The 21,350-nt window shown below is 35.7% G+C and overlaps 11 protein-coding genes across 17 annotated transcripts; 6 read left to right on the top strand and 5 right to left on the bottom strand.

The window, feature by feature from the left end:
* Positions 1 to 496: 496 nt before the first annotated feature.
* unc-76 lies at positions 497 to 8,889 on the top strand (the record flags this gene model as incomplete). 6 transcript variants are annotated; one of them, NM_001269716.3, is made up of 10 exons in its annotated part: positions 497 to 706; positions 2,309 to 2,390; positions 2,441 to 2,559; positions 3,518 to 3,623; positions 4,878 to 5,054; positions 5,673 to 5,829; positions 6,312 to 6,341; positions 7,089 to 7,191; positions 7,247 to 7,458; positions 8,355 to 8,887. In NM_001269716.3, 10 exons carry the CDS (start codon positions 621 to 623, stop codon positions 8,447 to 8,449), a joined length of 1,167 nt encoding a protein of 388 aa, NP_001256645.1. The 6 variants fall into 6 exon arrangements, with proteins under 6 accessions (NP_001256645.1, NP_741641.2, NP_506712.4 ...); NM_074311.7 differs by lacking the exon at positions 6,312 to 6,341 and having other exon boundaries at positions 613 to 706; positions 8,355 to 8,889; NM_171553.6 differs by lacking the exon at positions 6,312 to 6,341 and having other exon boundaries at positions 610 to 706; positions 7,247 to 8,782.
* Positions 8,871 to 11,178, bottom strand: C01G10.10 (putative tRNA N6-adenosine threonylcarbamoyltransferase, mitochondrial). 2 transcript variants are annotated; one of them, NM_074312.7, is made up of 8 exons: positions 11,066 to 11,178; positions 10,888 to 11,011; positions 10,695 to 10,843; positions 10,479 to 10,642; positions 10,072 to 10,358; positions 9,327 to 9,453; positions 9,162 to 9,276; positions 8,871 to 9,112 (listed from the first exon to the last, which is right to left on the bottom strand). In NM_074312.7, the coding sequence occupies exons 1-8, from the start codon at positions 11,155 to 11,157 to the stop codon at positions 8,905 to 8,907; spliced, it is 1,266 nt and encodes a 421-aa protein (NP_506713.1). In that variant the 5' UTR covers positions 11,158 to 11,178; the 3' UTR covers positions 8,871 to 8,904. The 2 variants fall into 2 exon arrangements, 1 of the variants encoding a protein (NP_506713.1); NR_131701.1 differs by having other exon boundaries at positions 8,905 to 9,112; positions 10,484 to 10,642; positions 11,066 to 11,157.
* An 88-nt stretch (positions 11,179 to 11,266) lies between these two features.
* C01G10.9 (Methylthioribose-1-phosphate isomerase) lies at positions 11,267 to 12,884 on the top strand. The gene is made up of 4 exons (NM_074313.8): positions 11,267 to 11,638; positions 11,693 to 11,987; positions 12,043 to 12,340; positions 12,386 to 12,884. The coding sequence occupies exons 1-4, from the start codon at positions 11,524 to 11,526 to the stop codon at positions 12,776 to 12,778; spliced, it is 1,101 nt and encodes a 366-aa protein (NP_506714.1). The 5' UTR covers positions 11,267 to 11,523; the 3' UTR covers positions 12,779 to 12,884.
* Positions 12,796 to 14,119, bottom strand: ahsa-1 (Activator of Hsp90 ATPase AHSA1-like N-terminal domain-containing protein). The gene is made up of 4 exons (NM_074314.7): positions 14,031 to 14,119; positions 13,912 to 13,981; positions 13,117 to 13,863; positions 12,796 to 13,066 (listed from the first exon to the last, which is right to left on the bottom strand). Exons 1-4 carry the CDS (start codon positions 14,108 to 14,110, stop codon positions 12,935 to 12,937), a joined length of 1,029 nt encoding a protein of 342 aa, NP_506715.1. The 5' UTR covers positions 14,111 to 14,119; the 3' UTR covers positions 12,796 to 12,934.
* A 364-nt stretch (positions 14,120 to 14,483) lies between these two features.
* C01G10.7 (Citramalyl-CoA lyase, mitochondrial) lies at positions 14,484 to 15,655 on the top strand. The gene is made up of 3 exons (NM_074315.9): positions 14,484 to 14,694; positions 14,741 to 14,845; positions 14,902 to 15,655. Exons 1-3 carry the CDS (start codon positions 14,488 to 14,490, stop codon positions 15,562 to 15,564), a joined length of 975 nt encoding a protein of 324 aa, NP_506716.1. The 5' UTR covers positions 14,484 to 14,487; the 3' UTR covers positions 15,565 to 15,655.
* Positions 15,650 to 16,063, bottom strand: C01G10.15 (FIP (Fungus-Induced Protein) Related). Its single transcript, NM_001026184.4, has 2 exons — positions 15,971 to 16,063; positions 15,650 to 15,927 (listed from the first exon to the last, which is right to left on the bottom strand). Exons 1-2 carry the CDS (start codon positions 16,031 to 16,033, stop codon positions 15,688 to 15,690), a joined length of 303 nt encoding a protein of 100 aa, NP_001021355.1. The 5' UTR covers positions 16,034 to 16,063; the 3' UTR covers positions 15,650 to 15,687.
* A 329-nt stretch (positions 16,064 to 16,392) lies between these two features.
* Positions 16,393 to 17,168, top strand: C01G10.6 (FIP (Fungus-Induced Protein) Related). Its single transcript, NM_074316.5, has 2 exons — positions 16,393 to 16,484; positions 16,771 to 17,168. The coding sequence occupies exons 1-2, from the start codon at positions 16,422 to 16,424 to the stop codon at positions 16,975 to 16,977; spliced, it is 270 nt and encodes an 89-aa protein (NP_506717.1). The 5' UTR covers positions 16,393 to 16,421; the 3' UTR covers positions 16,978 to 17,168.
* Positions 17,119 to 17,450, bottom strand: C01G10.18 (FIP (Fungus-Induced Protein) Related). The gene is made up of 2 exons (NM_001129367.4): positions 17,374 to 17,450; positions 17,119 to 17,301 (listed from the first exon to the last, which is right to left on the bottom strand). Exons 1-2 carry the CDS (start codon positions 17,434 to 17,436, stop codon positions 17,164 to 17,166), a joined length of 201 nt encoding a protein of 66 aa, NP_001122839.1. The 5' UTR covers positions 17,437 to 17,450; the 3' UTR covers positions 17,119 to 17,163.
* A 362-nt stretch (positions 17,451 to 17,812) lies between these two features.
* On the bottom strand, positions 17,813 to 18,275 carry C01G10.5 (FIP (Fungus-Induced Protein) Related). Its single transcript, NM_074317.5, has 2 exons — positions 18,174 to 18,275; positions 17,813 to 18,003 (listed from the first exon to the last, which is right to left on the bottom strand). Exons 1-2 carry the CDS (start codon positions 18,234 to 18,236, stop codon positions 17,839 to 17,841), a joined length of 228 nt encoding a protein of 75 aa, NP_506718.2. The 5' UTR covers positions 18,237 to 18,275; the 3' UTR covers positions 17,813 to 17,838.
* Positions 18,276 to 18,476: 201 nt separating this feature from the next.
* On the top strand, positions 18,477 to 18,796 carry C01G10.4 (FIP (Fungus-Induced Protein) Related). Its single transcript, NM_074318.4, has 2 exons — positions 18,477 to 18,554; positions 18,603 to 18,796. The coding sequence occupies exons 1-2, from the start codon at positions 18,492 to 18,494 to the stop codon at positions 18,756 to 18,758; spliced, it is 219 nt and encodes a 72-aa protein (NP_506719.2). The 5' UTR covers positions 18,477 to 18,491; the 3' UTR covers positions 18,759 to 18,796.
* Positions 18,797 to 19,493: 697 nt separating this feature from the next.
* On the top strand, positions 19,494 to 19,851 carry C01G10.17 (FIP (Fungus-Induced Protein) Related). The gene is made up of 2 exons (NM_001047613.4): positions 19,494 to 19,587; positions 19,635 to 19,851. Exons 1-2 carry the CDS (start codon positions 19,525 to 19,527, stop codon positions 19,797 to 19,799), a joined length of 228 nt encoding a protein of 75 aa, NP_001041078.1. The 5' UTR covers positions 19,494 to 19,524; the 3' UTR covers positions 19,800 to 19,851.
* Positions 19,852 to 21,350: the final 1,499 nt, after the last annotated feature.

Genomic DNA, 21,350 nt, shown 5'->3' on the forward strand with positions numbered 1-21,350 from the left:
CTCTTAGTCTTCTTAGTCCTGAAAAGAATGGCGCCGCTGCTGAGAGAAGGGGTTTCGTATTTCTGTGTTGGGTCTTTTTTCTTTTTCTCTATATTCCACCCCACCAAAACTCCCCGCCCCGCAAAAGAAATGTACACTCATTTTGTTGTATCTCTTTCTCTAATTCTCTCTCTCTCTCATTCACTCTCATTGAGAGAGTCGGTCAGAGAAAGACAACCGGAGGGATCCAATACATATGCGGTTTTCCGTTGATGTCTCTGCGTCTCTATCCGTCTCTTTTTCGTCTTTAGTTGCCTTTGCGCGCATAGTGACTACTGCAGAAGAGAGCAGCAGCAGCTCTGTTTCTACTTCTTCTTCTCCCAAACAACGACGACATTTGGAGCAAAGGCATAGAGCATTCATTTAGTTTGGCGGCTGGAGCCCTCTAGCATCTCTCTCTCTTTGTCTCTGCATCTCTCCAACGTCGTCAGTTTGCCTTTTTCCTCCTTCTTTCTCCCAATTTCAATCCCAAAAAGTCGTCGTCGTTTCCATTCTTCTTTTCTCTTCCACACTTTTGTGTGTCATCCGTTTTTCCTTCACCAAAACCTTTAAAAGTACCGATGCGTTTTGGAGAGGTGGCAATGGAGGCTGCAGATCTGCGAGTACCGGACATTCCGCTCGCCTCGTGTGATGATGATGATATCGATAGTAATAAGAATTTGAGCAAGTGAGTTTTTTTTTTGAAGCTGTTGGTGGGAGAGTGCAAAAAAAATCTTGAATTTTGCTGGATACTAGAGATTCCAAACTCCCTCACAAGTTGGAATTATGATCGTGAAGGCTTGTGATCCTCCGGTCATGTGTAGATTTACGCAGTTCGTGTACTCCGCGAGGAAAAGCGTACATTTTTTTGCAAAGGATTTAACAGTTTTTAGCAAGAAAGCAGGATTTCGGACCATACCAATTAATTTTTTTAAATCCGAAGTTTAAAACAGTGTTTTTAGGTGAAAAAAAATTACGTGATAAAAATATAGAAAACTAAAAAAAATAGTTTCAATTCCAGATTTTTAGTCAAAAATATAATTGCACACTTCTCCTCGTGGAGTACACGAGCTGCGTAAATCGACTCATGGCCGTTTTAGAGGTTCACAGTATTTTTCATCAGATATTTAGGTTACTGTAGCAATTTTTTAAGCTCTGGGCCTTTAAGAAATACTGTAATGTTGTATCAATATGAATATCCCTATTAAAAAATTTTAAATTCACTTTTTTAATATATATTTGGAAACCACCTTATTTATAAATAGGTTGTAGAGGTTTTTTTTGAAAAAAAAGCTTATTATCGAGCTGAAAAATTCAAATTAAGAGGGCATTTATTGAAAAAAAAATCGCAAAACTATAACTTCCCACTAGATTTTTTTGTAAATTCCTAGAAAGAACATCAGTGCACTTCTTTATGGTCCTTCGAATTCCTAGAGAACAAGAAAAATTCGCAGAAATTTTCTTTTAGTGCTTCCCTAAGTGTTTCTGACATACGTTCGATGGCCTCGTTATATCTTTTTTCTATTTCGAACATGCCAATAAAACTGGGCCCCAATCCAATTGAACGAGCCAAGTGTTGTAGAGCAGCAGCAGCAGAGGAGAGGGTACTTAAAAGCTCATCTTCTCACCCCCTCACGGCCATCCACACACACACACACACACACACACATACCCCAATACACATCCAAAAGATACACATTATCTAATTATCGGATCTTCATACTATTTGGGGGTCCTAAAGAGGATGGGGTGAAGCTGAAGAAATACATATTATGGGGACGCAGAAAAAATATAGAAAAATACGCTTTTTGAAATCGAGATGTAAGCGCGCTCCGCTGCCAAGTCTCTAAGTGCCCCGCCTCTAAACTTTGGGTCTCGTTAGGTATTTAGTGGTAAAACTAGATTTTTCGACTTTTTGTTATGTTTTATGTTCTTGTTTAGGATATTTTTATATCGAAATTGATGGAATTATAATTCACACTTAATAGAAAATATGTTATCACTTCTCAACTTCATATGAATTAATAAATATCATTTTGACATAAGAATCATGAAAAACAATCAAAAACGCAACACAATGTCGAAAAATTCATTGAATACGGATGAAATCGGTTAAAAAATAATTTAAAACGTTTGAATTTCCTAACGAGACCCGACGTTTTGGGGCGGGACATATTGATTTGTCGGTGGAGCGCGCTTGCACTTCACTTTCAAAAATTGTTTTCTATTCTGCGTATCCATAATATGAATAGATGAAAGGATAAAAATTAAAAAAACTTGTAACTTTCAGCCATTCATCAGACGAGAAACATCACTGCAACAGCAACAGCGACGAGGAACGTCTTCATGACGAGTTCTCTGGATCCCTTGAGGTTGGACTTCTTGCATTGTCACACTCTTTTCAACATTCTTTTATTTTCAGGACCTTGTCGGCAACTTTGACGAAAAAATTGCGGCATGCCTGAAGGACCACGAGGTGACGACAGCGGATATTGCACCTGTGCAGATACGTACTCAAGAGGAAGTTATGAATGAAAGCCAGTGAGTTTTTTGGATTTTATTTGTGGATTTAAAAAAATTGGTTGAAAAATTAAAATTTGGGATCTAAAATTATTTTGTTAAAGTTCCATAAATCGTAAAAATTCATAATTCTGTTCAGAATAGCACCAAAAAATTGTAGTTAAATCCAATTTTTTAAATTAAAAAGTAAACTAATTTATAGCCTTTTTTCATAAAAATTAGTGAAAAATGGAGCAATTTTGAAATAATTTCTACTTTGGAACGAATTAAAAAAAACTAGCCCGAAAAAAAGCCATGTGTCGATTTACGCAGTTCGTGTAATCCGCAACTAGGACAATTTTACAGTTTTTGGATAATATTCTTAGTTTTTGACTATTTTCGCAAGTTCTTTTTGTATTTATCATTCAAATTGTTAATTTTCTCGCTTTCCAACTTCAAATGACAATTTTCGTAGCAAAGGTCTCGCCCCGCGGATAAGTAATTACTGTCACTTCTGTCAATCGTCAGGTTTTTTTAAAATTCTTATTTAGATTAAAATTCACTTTTTTTCAACTCAAGCTACAGTAATTCGTTATCCGCGTGGCGAGTGAGGTATAACAAAAAATCTCCATAGTTGAAGTAAATTTAGATCCTTTTCCCGAAAACGCTATAAATCAGAAACGGCTCGAAAATTTGAATTCAAAAGTTTTTTCGAAACAGCAGTAAAACCCTCCTCGTCGTGGACTTCACGAGCTGCGTAAATCGACACATAAAGTTATAGTCATTATTACATAGAGTGCCTATAAACACAGAAAACATATTATTTTCTTCTAAAAATAAGAAAAATGGCCAAAACTCTCAACTATTTTTTTAAGAATTCAAAAAAATTCGAAATATAGTGAAAACGAGCATTTTGGATTTTTTTTTAAAAATTAGTAGTAAAACATAAAAAATTTGTTTTTGAGTTTTTCCAAAAATTAAGAAATTTCTAAAATTGCAGAACATGGTGGACATTAACCGGAAACTTTGGAAACATTCAACCTCTCGACTTTGGAACCTCTTCGATATGTAAAAAGATGGCCGCAGCTCTGGACAGTGATTCATTGGTGAGCAGAGGGTCCCCGGATCTTTTTGTTATTCACTTTGTCTTCCTTTTCTGTTTTTACTATTGCCTTCTTCCACCATCAACGTTCTTCTTGTTTTTCCATCTATCTTTTCCACTATGCTCATCTCTCACGCTCATCGTCTCCAGCTCCTTCCACTTGAGCATCAACACTTCTTCTTCTTCTTCTTTCTCTCTGTTCTCTACAATCGATTTATAGCACTCACCGGAGGAGTCAGAGAGACAGAGAGAATAAGAAGAAGGCGTCGAGAGCCGATGCTCAGAAAACTCTTACTATGTGGAGAGCGGTGTCCATTAAATACCACCCCTTCTTCTTTTTTTTTGGGCAGTTTTCAATTTCCCGGTTGTCATTATTTGAAATATGCGACTACCGTAATCATTTTCTGAAAGATCACGGGATTCCAATTTCCATCATGTTTGGAATGCGGAATTGACTTATTTCAGAGTTTTTAAGTTTTAAATTAAAAAATTTTAATTTTTTACATTCATATTTTGGGGAAAAAAATTAACAAACCAATTTGTTTAAAGAAAATGTTTGTTGTTTTCTTCAGAAGCAAAAGCGTCATCGAAACAGTTTCAATGTGGCTGACGAGAATAAACTTTAAAAAAATTTACTATTAAAAATGGGAAAAATTTTAAGCTATTCTCCGAAAATCCTACTTTTTTTTCGAATTATCAAAAAACCCAAGTGTACTCCCCGAGGAAAGCTGTTATAATCTTGGATAGTATTCTGGGGTTTGAACATTTTTTCGCTATTTATTTTTGTATTTGGCAATTAAATCACCAATTTATCTTTTATTTATAATTTTTCCACTGAAAATTCAGGAACTTACCGCTGAAAACTAGTTAAAACGAGATTTTGTTACTTTTCAATGGTGAATGCATTTTTTCAGATTTTTTATCTGAAAACTGTTTTTATAAAATAGATTGGCAGGTTGAACAACGGAAATGCTTCAGAATGCCATTTTTAAGTCAAAAACTTGAAAAGCCTTCTCCTCGCGGAATACACTAATTTTTTTATGAAATCATTTTTCTCTTAACTCTTACAAATTATAAAAAAAAACAAGTTTACTTTCTAGCCCTGTTTTTTTTTTTGAAAATCTGAAAAAAGTCAAAACCTAGACATTCCTCTAGTTGACCTTTGTTTGTCTTCCGGTTCACTGATTTCACTGGATTCCCTGCTCTTTCCCTAAATTTTCCCATTTGCAAATAAATTCTCGTTTGTACTTTTTTCCAGAAAGACGACGCATCTACACGCCGAAGTATGACAAATTCCGATGATGAGGATCTTTTACGACAACAAATGGATGTTCATCAAATGATTGGACATCATCATGGATCTACGGATACTGGTGGTGAAACACCTCCACAGACTGCTGATCAAGTTATCGAAGAAATTGATGAAATGTTACAGGTCATTATATTTTTAAAGTCTCACTTTTAGAAAAAATGTTTTAAAAAAAGACTTTGGAAATAGGTGACTTTAGCAGAAAAGGGAGAACTTTGAACTAAAAAAATAGTCAATCTGAAATTACTTTCAGTGCAATTTTTGCACTAGCGGCCCGTGAAATTGCTTCAAAAATTGATTTTTGCAAACTTTTAATGATTTTTAGGGTGATTGGAGGTAGACAAACATTTTGAAATCTTTTTGGATTTTTTTTTTCAAAAATCGTTTCCTTTAAAAAGCTTCCAAATTGTTTGTCTACTTCTAATCACCCTAAACTCATCAAAGTTTGCACTAATCTATATTTGGAGCAATTTCACGGGCCACTAGTGAAAAAATGCACTGAAAGTAATTTCAGATCATTATTTTTCTAGTTAAAGGTGCTCCTCTGCCGCAAATTTTTTTGTAGTCTCCTATTTTGAATAAGATAAGTTTCATTTAAATGTCTAAAAGTGTTTTACTTTCTGTCAAATTTCGAAAATCTATTCATTTATTTGAAACGAGAAGCAGAAAAAACACAAAAACAAATACCCCCTTGTTAAGCCCTTAACACCACAAGCGATTACATGTATTATTTCTCGTTTTTAGTCATGCGATTTCACTGGCTCAATGATGACGGATCGAACGATGGAATCAGTTGATTCAATGTATTCTTCAATGCGTTCACCATTTCCATCATCAATTCAATCATCAGATGCTGATATTAAACTTCGAAGTGCACAGGCCCTTGTCAGCAATCCGGATAGTACGTTTTTTAAAAAATTTAAATTCAAATTAACTTAAAAAAATTTTTATCTCACATTCTTGTTTCAATCGTTTTTGAAAATTCGAATTTCCGTGTTTTTTTGTGAGAAAAAAAATTCGTTTTTTTTTCAAATCTTTTAGAGAAAAAAGTTATAAATTTTTTCTTGATTTAAATATTACGGACACTTAAAAAAATCCACCTTTTGAAATCGAAGTGCATTTTTGAAAAAAGTTAATTTTTCTAAGTAAAATCGAAAATGAAATTTTTTCAACTTTTGTAATAAAGCGAAAATTTCAAATTTTTGAAACAATGAATTCTCTGTTCTTGCCGTTCTTAAGAGATTATAAATAAAAATGCTCATAGCTCAACTAAGGATTACTGTAGCTGCTCTCTCGATAAGCTATAGTAATCCATAAATTCTGATTATCCTTCATCTCCTACTCCCACTCTCATTCCCATCTAACTTTTGTCCTTTTCTTCAGCAGCAGCAAAAACTGCGGCGTTCCACTCGGGTATATAGTGCAATTATTTTGTCTGTTCTTTGCGTTTCGTCTATGTCTCTATCCTTTTGTTCAGAAATATTTAGAAAGATCGCGATATATTTAGTTGATTATTTGCTGCTGGAATTCTCAACACTAATAGATATTTGCACTTGCACACAGTGAATTTCTTTAGTTTCTTTTTTGTAGCAGTAAAAGCATGAAATAACACTTTTTTGTCAGTGCACATAGATTTCAGATTTTAGTTGCTAACTTACCTAGAGCATTGTTGTAATAGAAGTTTTTAAAAAAGAAATTTGTTATTCGAAATTTTTTAAAATATAAATCGACAAATAACCGTGTTATACGGTACCTGGTCTTGAAGCGACCGACTTTTTACGTTCAAGAGAGTGCGCCTTTAAGGAGTACTGTAGTTCTGAACTCCACATTTTTGCAAATTTTCATTGATTTGTCCTATTTTTATCTTCCGTTCCTTCAAAATCTGATGTATTTTTATATGTAAATTTTGAAGACACGGAAAAAAGGGAAAATCAATGTAAATCCCGCTGGGAACTACAGTACTTTTTCAGGGCGCAAACATTTTTAAGCCCGTGATGCTTTTCTCGAAAAAACAAGAAATGTATAACTTATTCCAAAAACTAATCCCAAGCAACACCATACTTAACACTCTCACTGACACCCACATTTTTTTCATTTTCAATCGCTCCCTGTTACCCAAAATATATTCAGCACTGCAATTCAACACTCTTTTCATTTCAGATCTTCAAGAGCTCTCCTATTCGAAATTGGTGACACTATGCGCGGAAATGGAGCAGCTGATTCGGGTTTATAATGAGAGTTTGGTCGATGAGCTGGCACATCGGTTGGTTTTCGGGAAATTTTGGAACTAAAACTGGAATTCGGTTTTTTTGTTTCAGAGATGAGCTGGACTACGAAAAAGAGATGAAAAACTCGTTTATTTCACTATTACTGGCGATTCAAAACAAGCGACGAGTTTACGCTAATGATCGGAAACGGAAGGTCGGAAAGGCGTCGGATGCTTCACAATTGCCACAATATTTGACAGCGACAATTCCGTACAACGATCATCAACATATCGATAATGCGTCGATTGCGTCTCTAATCAAAAGTGAGAAGATGAAAAGAGATATAAATAAATATCTAATTGACAAAGAATATCAGCTGTGTGTTGATTGATTAGTGAGAAAAAGAAGAGATATTTGCATAAGAGATACAGAATTTTAATATGTTTTTCTCGGGATTATGTCCCCTTGTTAGAAGTGGAATAGGGTCGGTGGGGATTTTTAAAGGATTTTCCATGAAAATCAAGACTTTTTTTTCGGTTTTTCGTTTCTCCGATTTTTCGAAAAACAAAAATAGCCCCCAATTTAGCTAATTTTTCATATTTTTAAAAGAAAATTATATGTTTTTCCTCATCACCATAAAAAAAAATTGATTTTAAAAATTGAATTTTATTCTTAATTTTCGAATTTTTTTTCTCGATTTTTTGTACCTGAAATTAATCGAAAAAATTTTTAATTTCGCGAATTTGCGTCAAAAATATTGTACAAAAAATACTGTCTCGAGACGAAAATTGTTGTTAAATGCGAAAAGGTGAGGATTACTGTAGTTTCAAACATTTTAATCGCGATTGTTTAAAGTTGTTCTCAAGATTTTGCTAAATTGTTTTATTTATATAGTTATGGAGTAAAAAAAAAAGATGAAAAATCGAAAAAACCTGAAGCTACAGTAATCTTTAAAGGCGCACGCCTGTTTGTATTTAACAAAAATTGTCGTGCCGAGACCTGGTACCGTATAATTGTGCTAATTTCGCGTCTGGGTAATATTGCAAAATGGAAATTGAGAAACCGGAAAATTTTAAAATAAATTCTCTCTCAATATCCCTTTGAAAAACCGGAAAAAAGTTATAAACAAATTTAAACAAAATCTGCTAACTTTTTGCCAAAATTTCTCAAAAATTGAACAAAAAGTCATTGAAAATTGAAAATAAATGGTTTTTTTCAGTTCTCCGCGCAATCCACGATGACAATACGACAGTACCCACCCTGCTGACAGACTACATTTTAACACATGTCTGTCCAAAAAATATATCGTGTTAGCCATTGCCACCCTTCGCCATTCCATACTAGTCATTTTCCCCCATCTACTTGTTCTTCTTCTTCTTTCTATTCTACAATTTAAAAGTTTTCCGTTCTGTTTTTGAAAATTGTGTGATACAGCTTTAAAAAAAAATAGTCCAAAAAAAATCGTATTCTCTCTCTCCACAGCTGCTTTCCAAAAAACCCCCTTCTCTTTCCTTTCCATGTTAATTCAAAAAGCTTCTTGACTCTCTGAAAACCCAATGAATGACACAAATTCTAGTTGTGCCCCCCTCCCAATTGCACCTGCCAACAAAAAGTCCATACTCAAATTCTCTACAATCCCGGAATCTCTCTCTCTCTCTACTGATGATCATTAATGTTTTTGCTTGTGCTTCTTTTCTTGTTCTTATTTCGTTTTTTTCTACAAACACAGTCATATAAAATTATGTGCATTTTTTATTAGAAAATTTTCTTCATTCAGTTGTTTTAGGGCTTTTAGGCTTCTTAAAATCATCCAGATTCCGGAATCGTATCCGCTCGGTGCCATGGATCGTGGATGTCACCAGTTTCCGACGCGGTGTATCAATGATTTCCGAAGAAGCATCCGTCCCAATATCGCTTCTAGCGTGTGCATAAATTGTGTCAGGAATGTCATTCGGTCGCCACCAAATTGCCTCCGATCTGCAAGAATTCGAATAGTTAATTATAGAGTTGGTGGGGGCTAAAGGACCGATTGACGAGCATCAGAAGGCCACTGTAGGCGATCATTTCGGCATTGTCTGTGCAAAGGGACAAGAGGACTTTGATGGTTGTGACATTGTGAGCAGCTGATAGTTTTGAGATTGCTGAAATATTAAAGTTTTAGCTTTTTCTGATACTTCTATTAAAAAAAAACCTCCAAAAATGTACTGATTCGCCGCCACTCCGCCGCCGATCACCAGCTGTTTTGGAAGTTTTTCCTGCTCGGAGAGACTTTCGAAGAAGATGTGAAGTTTGCTCGAGATATGTCGGGCTACGGTGTTCTGAAATAATTTTTTATAGAAAAAAAAACGTTCGTCGAAACTGTCGAAACTCCTAATAAATGCTCTAATAATGTCGATTTAGGAAAAGTAAGAGTTATTTTTGAAACAAATAATTTAACCGTTTTTTTTTTAACCAGAATTTGGATTTTTTTAATTAAAAAAAAAGGATTTTTTGATTTATTTTTAAGAAAAATCTTTTTTTTTTGGTTTTTTGAAAATATGAGATTTTTGGTTCGTTTTATTGCAAAAACGATTTTTTGGAAACATCGATTTTCCGTTTTTTTAGATAAATTATTTTTTTCGGATTTATTTTTTGAAACACTAATTTTTTGAGATTCTCTGATAGTTTTAGTGAAAAAATTACAGAGACAGAAATTATAGAAAATAACTCAAAAAACATTGAAAAGTATTCAAAAGGCTTGAACAATGATTTTAAAAAATCGAAAAAAAGTTTTTTTTTCAATTTTTTATAGGCTTTAATTTTTTGATTTTTTTGGTGGTTTCTGTATAATTTAAAGATTTTTTTCTGATAGAAAACTGCATTTTAGAATAAGTTTTTTTTTTTTTGGAAAAAGCGTCAAAAACAATTTCGAAGTCTCTTCTTGGTTCTTCACACACCTGAAGGCTAGCACAAAAATCTGGAATATCAATTGATGTTTCAGAGTTTTTTCTCAATCTTTCCAGCAAATTCAGATAGGATCCTTTGATTTGATCGAAGTTCATATTAGCTTTTGGAACGTTTGGAAGAAATATGGGATATCTCAAATGGCCATCAGCAGAGGCTCTAGAGGCTAGAATTTCCACCGCAGCGCCCACATGAATCCCATCGAATTCTGATCCAAGATCTCCAAGCTGCCGCGCAACTTTGTCAATGCACTCGCCCGGGCTTCCACTGACACTTTGGCCTGAAAATTTTGAAAAATTTATAGTATTTTATGTTTTGAGAGAAGTTTAAAAATAAAATTTCGTGCCATGTAGCGACAATGAGTAATAAGTTTTTTTTTCAAATATTTCAATCCTCATACCGTACAATTTGAATTTCTCGACATCTTCTGCAACAGAAATCAATGCATGACCACCCGAAAGAAGAACTGCTGAAAATGGAAATCGCACTGAATCATCGACGAGAAGAATTGACAGAGCATGGGCTCTCATATGATGAACTGGAATCAGTGGAAGACGATGTTTTCTGAACAGGAAAAATCAATATTCGAAAATTTTAAATATTCATAGTATCATACTTTGCAAATCCAATCGCCGCTGAAATTCCCTCTTTAAGTGCAATAACTAATCCAGGCGTTACTGTAACCGCTACTGCATCCAGATCTTTCGGTGATGTTCCAGCGTCGTTCAGACACTTTTCTATAAGCCTTGGAAGGTTCTCACGGTGCTGGAAATATTTCATTTCAAGTAAATTCTGAAGAAGAATCCTACTTGAAGTGCGCAGACTGAAGGATTAATCCCGCCTTGTTGTCTCTGAATCGCCCGTTCTGTGTACCGCTCTGAAGATAAAATCTCTCGTTTCTCGTTGACAATTGCTACTGCAGTATCGTCACAACTGAAAATTTAATGATTTTAATTTTTTGAACTCTATTGCTTATATATTCCTTACCTTGTTTCAATTCCTAGCACTTTAACGGAGTAATTTCGACAAAAAATTCGCTTTAAAACTAAATTGTTGTTCAGAATTTTCGGAATATTCATTTTAGATGGAGAAATTGAATAAAAAACCTTAATAAAAAATATTCTCTGCAATTGTCTAGGAGGAGTACACGGTTGTCGGATTCTAGGCCGCATGCGCAGAAGTTAGGCCATTCGGCGTTAAAACCGTAACCACGAAGAAGATTTAAATAAATCTCATCAATAAATTGACTTGAGAATATAGCAATGAAACATTGACAATATTTCCATAAATAAATACATCCTCTTCCACAACTTTTCGACTTGTGCTCACGTTTTGCTCACTTCCAGTCTACACTTTCGCTTATCTTATCATCTGGAAAACGCTGCACAGACAATTTGCGCTCTGCAATTCATTTAGCTCTAGGTATCTGCTGCTATTTTACGACAATGACCTCAAAAATCAATAAAATTGTAAACGGGCCTATTCCTGATTCATTTTTATTCGACGAGTCGAAAAGATTGGATTCTCTGAAGTTTGATGGAACCAATTTGGAAGTCCTTGGTAAGTTCAGAAATATCATCTTATAAAGCATAGTTCTAGTAAAATAAAATCCAGATCAACTCCTACTTCCACATGAATTCAAGTACATCCCGGTTGAAGGTGTCTCTGACGCTTTTGCAGTTATAAAATCAATGCAAGTACGCGGAGCTCCACTTATTGCAGTTGTCGGAAGTCTCGGACTGCTCCTGGAAATCCAAAAGGCTTCTGAGCTTGATTCTGAAAGTATTATTCAGAAAATTAATTTTTTGATAAGCTCAAGACCAACTGCAGTTGATTTGAGAAATTCTTTGAACGGCTTGAAACCAATTTTAGAGTCTCAAGACTATTCGGATGTGGTTAAGCTTGAGAAGTGAGTTTTAAATTTCAAAAATAATTCCAAATAATCGCAATTAATTCTCCAACAGATGCCGCAGTTATCTTCTCAACGTGTATACGGATGAAAAGCTTCAAAATAGAATTCTCGTCTGGAACGCTTATCAAGAGCTTCTCTCGGCATTCCCTGACAAGGAGAAGCTTACGGTAATGACGATCTGCAACACAGGAAGCTTGGCTACAATATCCTGGGGTACTGCTCTCGGAGTCATTCGGGCTCTTCATTCTGAAAACCGTCTGAAATTGGTTTACGTTTTGGAGACGAGACCCTATAATCAAGGAATTAGGTTGACTTCCATAGAGCTTCTTCATGGTGAGGTGCCGTTCAAGGTAATGCTAAATACTGATTATCTTTTAAAAATCCAGATTTTCTAGCTGATCACTGATTCAATGGCAGCATGGGCAATGAAGAATCACCAGGTGGATTGTGTGCTCACCGGAGCCGATAATGTTGCAAGAAACGGCGATACGGCTAACAAAATCGGAACCTATATGCTTGCTGTCCTCTGCAAACATCACAACATCAACTTCTATCCGGTTGTTCCATTCACGACGATCAATAAGAATATTGCAACCGGGGAGGAGATTAAAATTGAAGAACGACCATCTGCAGAGATGCTTCGAGTAAATGGAGTTTTAATCGGAAATTCTGAATGTCCGGTTTGGAATCCAGCATTTGATGTCACGCCGGCGCATCTCATCACGAAAATTTTGACGGATTTCGGAAACTGGCCGCCTGAAATGCTCGAGCAGCAGATTCCTAAATAATTTTGTTTGTTTTTGAACAGAATCTGTTGAATTTATGAAAATATTATCACTAAATTTAGAACACAAACACAGATTGATATAAAATAAATAAATTGAGAAAGCGGTTTAGAAGATCGGAGAACATCAAAAACAGGAGATTTGCAATTTTTCATTTTTTCACATTCGCTGGCTGAATCCGAAAGTACGACCAATGCTTGAAAGGTAGTAACGATCGAGTCCTTGTTGAGTTTCTTCAGCGAGATGAGTTGGAACATCTTTAGCGATGATTTTGATATCCGTTCCAGATCCCTAGAATTTATTATAATAGAAGGTTTATCCTCGTTTGTTCTAAAACTTACAGTATCTTTCAACTGGAAATGGATGGTTGCATGATGATTGTTTGGATACTTTTTCAGTCGCCATTTCTTCACAATCTCCTTGTTCGGCTCAATCTTCTCGAATGTTCCAGTCACGTTTTCCCCGAACAATGCAAATGATCCTCCTTCCTTGAAATTCCACTCTCCGATCGAATTGTTTGTCCATCCACGAACGAATTGAGTCTCTGTGAGCGCCTCGAAAACTCTATCCGGTGTGGCCTTGTAGGTATCGGAAGTTGAAACCTCTTTGGTGGAGAACACTTCATTTCCAGAAGTGGAAGCGTCCTTTTCCGCGACAACAGTGTTTTGGAACTGACGTTTGTCAACGACTGAAGTCTTTCCAGTAGTAACGACTTGTGGCTTCACTTTATCAGTTGGCAGAATGAGACCCTTGCTGAATTCTTCCTTCAATTCACGGATATAGATTCCCATAACATCTTGAATCTTTGCAATGAACGATTTGTTAAGAACTTGGCGGATTTGATGAGCCATTGGGCCATTTCCACTCAATGACGAATTCACATCCACTTCGGATGCATCGTTCTCATCACTCAAGTTTGGGATATCGAAAGTTCCTTTATATTCGTCTTCACTGCCAGAAACACGAGCAATGAATGTTCCTTCGATAACCCATTCAAAAAGGAAGATGAGCTTAGCCTTCCGGTTGTTTGCCGTTGCTTCTCCGTCGATCTTTTTGATCTCATCGATTGTCACGACAATTGGGCCATCCTGAAAACGAATACTCTTAATACGATCTTGTTCAACTATTAATTATACCTCGGACGAAAATCCGGTGAGAAGTTCACGGAGTCGGTTCAAAGACCACGGGGTTGCATTCTTCTCCGACCTAAAACATACTTATTCAGCTCAAAGCTATGACTTCAATCGAGACCCACCAATGCCAATTGTTTACGTTTGTTGCATCGGCTCGTTCTTCAACAATCCAGCGTGGATCTCCTTCTCCCCACTTGGCCATTTAAATTCCCTGAAATTAATTTAAGTCAGTTTATCGAGATTTTTAAGGTGAACATCAAGCCAGATTAAGTCGTTTTGTACTTAAAACAATGGAATTTCAATTTAAAACTTGAAAATAAATATTTAACGTTGAAATCAAAACAAGAAATCTTTGAAATTTCGTTGAAAACAGGAGAAACTCAATTAATTTCGAGAAAATTCATGAAAAATGGAAGAAACTAGGCCAGCAGGCCACGACCGCTTATCAATAGGGCGAGCTTGCATTGCAATTTTTGTGTGGATTTACGCACGTAATTGGTTATTTATTTTTGTTTTTTTTTTTCAGATTTTACGTTACACATTTTTTTAAAATAAATTAATTTTTTCAATTTCAGAAAAATGCTTCCTAAAACGATAATTAGGCACATCTCACAGTTTGCCGGAGTTCGGGACGCAGCAAAGTATGTTCCAAGACGTGCACTTCTATACGTTCCAGCCAGCAATCAAAAAATGCTGGATAAAGTTCCAATGATGCAAGCGGATTCAGTAGTTTTGGAGCTAGAAGATGGCGTTGCTCTGACGGCTAAAGCTGATGCTAGAGTTCGAGTACGTGAAAAGTAATTGGAAATTTGTCTACAATTTGAGTTTTCAGGCTGCGGCGGCTCTTGATAAACTGCCATATCACACATTGGCATGCCAGGAGCTTGGTCTACGTGTCAATTCTGTAAGCAGTGGTCTTCTCGAAGATGATATCATTGTAAGATTTATTTTTGAATTTTTCAAACTTTATCCTCACGAATTTTTTAATTTCAGGCAGTATCGAAAGCTGAAAAGTTGCCACAAGCATTTATGATTCCGAAAGTAGACTGCCCTGAAGACCTTGTCACCATCTACAACATCTTCCGTGAACACTACGGAGATGAACGGATCACAAACACGAACACTCGGCTTGTTATCTGGATCGAATCTGCACGAGCTCTTCTGGATATGCCACGAATAGTCTCATCAACTCTAAATCTTCATAAACAAGCCGGATTCTTCAAGCTAGATGCAGTTGTCTTTGGATCAGACGATTTCTGTGCAGATATCGGAGCTACACGAAGCTCTCACGGCACTGAAACCCTATTCGCTCGACAGAAATTTGTGACTTGCTGTAAAGCATTCCAACTTCAAGCAATCGACAGTGTCTACATAGATATCAAGGATCTTGACGGTCTCCGTCGTCAGTCTGCAGAAGGGTGGCAGTGGGGTTTCACTGGAAAACAAGTCATTCATCCAAGTCAAGTGTCTGTGGTCCAGGAGCAATTTCTGCCTCCGAAGGATCGAATCGAATGGGCTCAGGAGCTGGTCCACGCTTACAGTGAGCACGAGGCATTAGGAAAAGGAGCTTTCCAGTTTAGAGGACAAATGATCGATCGACCACTTCTGCTGCAGGCATTGAATATTATTCAGCTCGTGGAGAGAGTTCAGAATTAAATTCTAAATTCTAAATGTTGTAAAACTTTTTATGTACATTTTTAAATATAGCTCTAGTTGCCAGTGTAATATAATAAAAACGAGTAATTTTAAAATTTCTTTATTTGTTCAAATTCAGACAAATCACTTCTTTCCATAAGTCAAGTAATAAGTAGTGTATCCATTGCTGTTGCTCGGGTAGTAGTAAGTGTATCCATTATTGTTACTGCAGCCGGAGCAACCATTATTGTATCCATTGTTATCGTAATAGTAATAAGTTTGACCATTATTGTTATTATTATTATTATTCGGGTAGTAGTAATAAGTCGTGTATCCGTTATTGTTATTGTTGTTGTAACCGTTGTTCGGGTAGTAATAGTAGAGCTGAAACAAAAAAATGGGAATCAGATAATCAATAGGAACTTACATAATAAGCGTTGGCAGTGGAGAAAAGCACGAGAAGAGTGGCGATCAGTGTAAGGAATCTCATTTTCTAGGAGAGATCAAAGCGAAGTTTATGTTTTCCCCTCTTTACTCGAATCTTTTATACACTTTTACCCTACTCAACATCAAGCTCCACCTCCGTGGCTCCCTTTTGATCTCTCTCTCTTTCAAGAGAAGGGCTAACAGTTTACCAACTCTCAAAAGACTACACATTCCTTTTAATCCTTAACTTTGCTCTTTTTCGGCTTCTTTTCGACCAGAGGAGAGAGGTAACAAGGAGACAATTGTTTGTCTTTTGAGTGCCCCCAATGGCATCCACTATCACTCCACGCCCTTCCAAAAGAGTAGGGGGGGAAAAGCCCCCACGGAGCAGCAGTATAAAAAGTGAAAAGTGGTGGGGGTGAGAAGAGCATCATAACGATCAACGATCCATTATGAACAAGCTACTCGTTGCTGTCCTTCTCCTGGCTTTCATTGCTCAGGCACAAGCCTACTACGTGAGTCTTTGGGAACCATATAGAATTAGCTTTATGGGGCAATCTATACTATTTTTGGAGAAAGGAGATATTGTGATGACAATGTGGGACAGAATGTAGACGGTGCGCGACTGAAAGTTGGCAGCGTGCGAAAGAAAAGTTCGGCAGAGTTCTACAGTTTTGCTTAGGAAGTAATCTAATGTACAACATAAAGCTGACTAAGTTAGGCGCTAGGCTTAACCATTTTCCCTGCTACTCAATATGCAGGAGCCATATGGTGATAACCAAAACTCATGAACTCTTCCAGCTCTACTACTACTACCCAACCAACAACAATGGATACCAAACGTACTATTACTACCCGAATAACAACAACAACAATGGTCAAAACACATACTACTACGATAATGGAAACAATGGAAACACTGGAACCACCTATTACTACTACCCGAATAATGGATATACTTACTACACCTATCCATACAACTACTACTACACTTATGGACGAAAGTGATTAAAGTGAAGAACACGCCCTTATATAAACTGCCAATTTGTAAAAAGAAACTGCTCAGGAATAGAACATACAATTGAATAAAAAATATTTTTCAAACTCCTCCTCATTGTTTTGAACTACGTATAAATTTAAAAAAACATGTAACAATTATTTATTCAATAGAACATTCCAAAATAAAGCAAATCATTATTTCTTTCCGTAAGTGTAATAATATGGTGTGTATCCAGTATCATAGTAGTATCCATTATAATAATATCCACCACTGTTATCGTTGCTCGGATAGTAGTAGTATCCATTATTGTAGGTGCCATCAGGGTAATAGTACTGGAAATGCTTTTTTAAAAAATTTAATTGGAAGTTCCAATTTGGAAAGCTTCATCTGAAAATAAAACCCACGTATTGAGCGTTTGCAGTTGAAAGGAATACGAAAAAAGTGGTGAGAATAGTTAGAAAATTCATTCTCTTTTTCTTCTATTGCAGAGTGATCATAATAGAACATTTTCTATTTTATATAGTTTAAACAAAAACACTTTTTCGTGTGAATCTGAAAATGGGTTGGACGATTTGAGACAAAGACAGTCCAAAGAAAAAATTTTGCACTAACAGTCTGGAAAGCAGTGGAGTTCAAAATGAAGCAGAGCATTTTAAAAGGCGAAAGTAATGTTCAGTTGAAATTGATAATATCACAGCGAAAGCGGATTTGAGTATATTCAAAATGTGTGAAATTCAATTTTGAACGTACTCTTGTTCTGAGATGGCTTAAAACCCACAATCTTACGCGCAAATTTGACATTAAAAATATCAAGGTCTACCTGCAAATAACAGCTACAAAAAGTAATAAAAAATCATTTATTTAATCAATCACTTCTTTCCATAAGTATAATAATAAGTGGTGTATCCATTATTGTTGTATCCATTATCGTAGTAGTATCCATTGTTATTGTTGTTCGGGTAATAGTAGTATGTAGTGTATCCATTGTTGTAGTTGTATCCATTATTATTGTTATTTGGATAGTAGTAATATGTCTGAAAAATCTTAATTTCAGAAAAAAAACCCTGATGTTCAAATTCTGTTGGAAATTCTCATCAATTTATAGGTTATAAATCAAAGCTTCCAGAGGTAGACACACATGATTTCAGGTCTAGGTGGCTGCCGAATAGCGCTTATTTGGAATTCTAAACAATTTGAAACTTACATAATAAGCACTCGTTGTGGAGAGAAGAACCAAAAGAGTAGCGATCAAAGTAAAGAATTTCATTTTCACTACTGCTGAGCGAAATGAGTTCGATGACTACTTAACCAGCTCGAAGAACTACTGTTTTATACTACACTGAGGCGGAGCTACCTGAAAATGAGCACATTCGGAAACTGTCCAATAGGATATACGTCATTTGCCCCGCCCCTCAAACAATATCAATATGGAGCCAAATGGGAGGAGTCGTGGGATTTGTAGTTTACATAATAATGGTATAAAATTTGCCAGAAATAATGTTAGTGTATCAGCCGAGAAACAATGAAATTCTTCTCATTTATCGCCTCTCTTCTCGTGCTCCTCTCAACTGCCAACGCATATTATGTAAGTTCCTAGACTTCTGACTTTCTTAAGTTTACAGAGCATTTTCAGACTTACTATTACTATCCAAATAATAACAACTACAACAACAACAATGGCTACACGACATACTACTACTACCCGAATAATAACAATAATGGATACTATTACAATAATAATGGGTACAACAATGGATACAACACTTACTATTACACCTGGGGAAAGTAATTTTAGAATTGTTTGAAATTGAGCGAATAAATGATTTTTTTTACATGTGTTGTTAAAATTGGAAGATATTATAAGCATGGACATGACCAAGAAAGAACTCGACATCAAATTAAGTTCCATAAAGCTGTAAAAATTCGGCTACCAATTTATTTTCGCCGCGGCGTTGTAAGCGCCTTCAACGCACAAATGATGAATAAGAGGTATGCACGAATACCCATGTACCGGTTGACTGGCACAGTTTTCTTCAAAAATTATTTCTGAAATTTTAGAATCTTTGGGCAAAGTATAGCAAAGGCAATCTTTAAAATTTTTAGAAGTGTTGGAAAGCTTCTCAAAGTGAGCGATATGTGAAGAAAATCTTTCACCCAAATTTGCTTTGACGTTCTATTCGGTCTAGACCTACCGACAGTCTTCTGTGCAAAGTGTCGTCACGGTGTTTCTCGCTTTTCAGAGGCGTTTTCCGGGCGACTCCCGCAAAATGTTTTGATAAACATCTGTAGCAAACAAGACTTTCATGATAAAAATGTTTTATGAGAGATATATGTATATGACAAATTTATTTTGTGAACATTTGAACACAGCTTTGCTAAGAAAGTTCCCCATAAAATGGTAAATAAATCATTTTCCATTTTGCTCCTCCCTTTGAGAACACAAGAAAGATCAAAAAGGAGCCAACTGGGTGGAGCCAAAGTTACAAGGTTCGTGTATAAGTTCGAAAATTTGAAGATATAGTTCAAGTCCCTCATCTCCTGAAAGCCTAACAAAAATGAAATTCCTTACACTGATCGCTACTCTTCTTGTGCTTTTCGCTGCAACCGACGCTTACTATGTAAGTTACAAGATCTGAAATTATCTTATTTTACGTAACATTTTCAGACATATTATTACTACCCAAACAACAACTACAACAACAACAATGGCTACACGACATACTACTACTACCCGAATAATAACAATAATGGATACTACTACAATAATGGATGCTCTGGATGCAACAGTAATGGATACACTACTTACTATTACACCTGGGGAAAGAGATAATTGCGAATATTTATTTTGATATTTGTCTGGAATTGTACAAATAAATTATTTTTGGAGAAAAATTGTTCGTAACATAACCGTTCACATTTCTACGACCACCTATTTTCAGTTTATAACTTTCCAACTGAAAAATAGACAATTTTAATAATCTTTTTCAAACAAAAATTCTTTCTCAAGATAATGAAGCTCTCGCCGCTGCAAGGCCAACGCGTGAGGCGCTCTACTTTTCCAGCTATCTGAGCTGCCATTGGTTTTATCAAAAAATTTTCAACTAAAAAAATGTAGAGAAATATATTTGGCAAACATTTTTACAGTTAAAAATATTTTCATAAAACCAAAGACAACAGTGATAAAAGCTGTCAAAGTGCAGCAGTTGAGATTCAAGACTATTCGGAAAAGTACGATAATTTGTCTGGCAACATTTTGCAATAAATTTTTTTGGTGTTTAAAAAATATCAGTCAAGGTTTTGATGGAATGCCAAATTTTCAAAAAAATTTGGGCTCTTTGATTAATCCTGCCAAACATCGTAGCAGCTTACACAGTTGGTTGCCAAATGTTTTGCACAAACTCGCCACAAAATTCCAACTTGAAGCGAAAACCATTTTTGAATATTTCCCATATCTTTTCGAGTGTTCCAATCATTTCCCCTTAAGATCTATTTATTTATTCCCATCTAAATATCATCAACATCAATGCCAAAGTCAAATAACAAACAAACAAGATAGGAAAAGCAAAAAAACCATTTTCTCCTTGTCGAGTATGTATGTTCTTCGGGCGGGCGGTGATAGTTTCCAACTACGAAATCCAAAGTTAGTGTCCACAAACAGTCGAGTGGCATCCTACTTGTTTGTTGGGGCATTTTTTGGCTAAACGGGAGAACATAAGAGAAGGGATCGTTGGATGAGAGGTTTACGAATGGACCAATATTTGGAATTTGGAAATTGAAAGTTAATTACAAATTTAATATAACAAATTGATAATCTTAACTCATTGGAAACTTTAATCTAAATCCACGGAATAAGGTCCCGTAGTTTAGTTTTGCGCATTGAATCTAAATTTTGAAAATTCAATTATGCAGTGAATTCGAATTCCAAAGCATGAGCAGGAGGTCTTTAAATTGCCAGTTTTGAAATCCTTTGTTATGAAAAAAAAAACATAGAACGTCAATCATCTTGCATGGCTCTGAATAGAAAATGATGGCGCACAACACATATAATTCCTTTTAGATCCACACAATGCGAATTCAATGTTCTTTTTTCCCCAATTTCAAACAGTCACAGCAGTGAAAACACCAAAATCTTACTCAATTTTTTATAGTTTCCCAAACTAGTTTATATATTTTTTGGCATAATGTTTTGCAAAAGTTTTACAAAAAGTCGATCCATACTATTAAAATACTTATTTAAAATTAAAGACAACTAACCAAGAAAAAACTTTAGACAATATCCCCGTAGTTTTACATCATCTTAAATCGTATCTCTCGTATATCCAAATACCAAACGTAGATTATCTTGGATTCGTTTGATCTATTTATCCTGGGGTTTTCAGAA

The sequence above is a fragment of the Caenorhabditis elegans genome, chromosome V, assembly GCF_000002985.6.
Source record: "Caenorhabditis elegans chromosome V".
Taxonomy (NCBI): Eukaryota; Metazoa; Nematoda; class Chromadorea; order Rhabditida; family Rhabditidae; genus Caenorhabditis; species Caenorhabditis elegans.

Excerpts from the sequence above, each read along its gene's own strand:
- C01G10.17 (NM_001047613.4), top strand. The coding sequence starts at position 19,525 with ATGAAATTCCTTACACTGATCGCTACTCTTCTTGTGCTTTTCGCTGCA. Across the intron at positions 19,588-19,634 it reads CTGCAACCGACGCTTACTAT|ACATATTATTACTACCCAAA; the intron begins GTAAGTTACAAG and ends TAACATTTTCAG.
- C01G10.4 (NM_074318.4), top strand. The coding sequence starts at position 18,492 with ATGAAATTCTTCTCATTTATCGCCTCTCTTCTCGTGCTCCTCTCAACT. Across the intron at positions 18,555-18,602 it reads CAACTGCCAACGCATATTAT|ACTTACTATTACTATCCAAA; the intron begins GTAAGTTCCTAG and ends GAGCATTTTCAG.
- C01G10.7 (NM_074315.9), top strand. The coding sequence starts at position 14,488 with ATGCTTCCTAAAACGATAATTAGGCACATCTCACAGTTTGCCGGAGTT. Across the intron at positions 14,695-14,740 it reads AAGCTGATGCTAGAGTTCGA|GCTGCGGCGGCTCTTGATAA; the intron begins GTACGTGAAAAG and ends TTGAGTTTTCAG. Across the intron at positions 14,846-14,901 it reads TTCTCGAAGATGATATCATT|GCAGTATCGAAAGCTGAAAA; the intron begins GTAAGATTTATT and ends TTTTAATTTCAG.
- ahsa-1 (NM_074314.7), bottom strand. The coding sequence starts at position 14,110 with ATGGCCAAGTGGGGAGAAGGAGATCCACGCTGGATTGTTGAAGAACGA. Across the intron at positions 13,982-14,030 it reads AACGTAAACAATTGGCATTG|GTCGGAGAAGAATGCAACCC; the intron begins GTGGGTCTCGAT and ends AGTATGTTTTAG. Across the intron at positions 13,864-13,911 it reads TCACCGGATTTTCGTCCGAG|GATGGCCCAATTGTCGTGAC; the intron begins GTATAATTAATA and ends ATTCGTTTTCAG.
- C01G10.5 (NM_074317.5), bottom strand. The coding sequence starts at position 18,236 with ATGAAATTCTTTACTTTGATCGCTACTCTTTTGGTTCTTCTCTCCACA. Across the intron at positions 18,004-18,173 it reads CCACAACGAGTGCTTATTAT|ACATATTACTACTATCCAAA; the intron begins GTAAGTTTCAAA and ends AAGATTTTTCAG.
- C01G10.9 (NM_074313.8), top strand. The coding sequence starts at position 11,524 with ATGACCTCAAAAATCAATAAAATTGTAAACGGGCCTATTCCTGATTCA. Across the intron at positions 11,988-12,042 it reads GATGTGGTTAAGCTTGAGAA|ATGCCGCAGTTATCTTCTCA; the intron begins GTGAGTTTTAAA and ends ATTCTCCAACAG. Across the intron at positions 12,341-12,385 it reads ATGGTGAGGTGCCGTTCAAG|CTGATCACTGATTCAATGGC; the intron begins GTAATGCTAAAT and ends CAGATTTTCTAG.
- C01G10.15 (NM_001026184.4), bottom strand. The coding sequence starts at position 16,033 with ATGAGATTCCTTACACTGATCGCCACTCTTCTCGTGCTTTTCTCCACT. Across the intron at positions 15,928-15,970 it reads CCACTGCCAACGCTTATTAT|CTCTACTATTACTACCCGAA; the intron begins GTAAGTTCCTAT and ends TTTTTGTTTCAG.
- C01G10.18 (NM_001129367.4), bottom strand. The coding sequence starts at position 17,436 with ATGAATTTTCTAACTATTCTCACCACTTTTTTCGTATTCCTTTCAACT. Across the intron at positions 17,302-17,373 it reads CAACTGCAAACGCTCAATAC|TACTATTACCCTGATGGCAC; the intron begins GTGGGTTTTATT and ends AAGCATTTCCAG.
- C01G10.10 (NM_074312.7), bottom strand. The coding sequence starts at position 11,157 with ATGAATATTCCGAAAATTCTGAACAACAATTTAGTTTTAAAGCGAATT. Across the intron at positions 10,359-10,478 it reads CGAGAAATTCAAATTGTACG|GCCAAAGTGTCAGTGGAAGC; the intron begins GTATGAGGATTG and ends CAAAATTTTCAG. Across the intron at positions 9,113-9,161 it reads CTTCTGATGCTCGTCAATCG|ATCGGAGGCAATTTGGTGGC; the intron begins GTCCTTTAGCCC and ends GAATTCTTGCAG.
- C01G10.6 (NM_074316.5), top strand. The coding sequence starts at position 16,422 with ATGAACAAGCTACTCGTTGCTGTCCTTCTCCTGGCTTTCATTGCTCAG. Across the intron at positions 16,485-16,770 it reads CTCAGGCACAAGCCTACTAC|CTCTACTACTACTACCCAAC; the intron begins GTGAGTCTTTGG and ends GAACTCTTCCAG.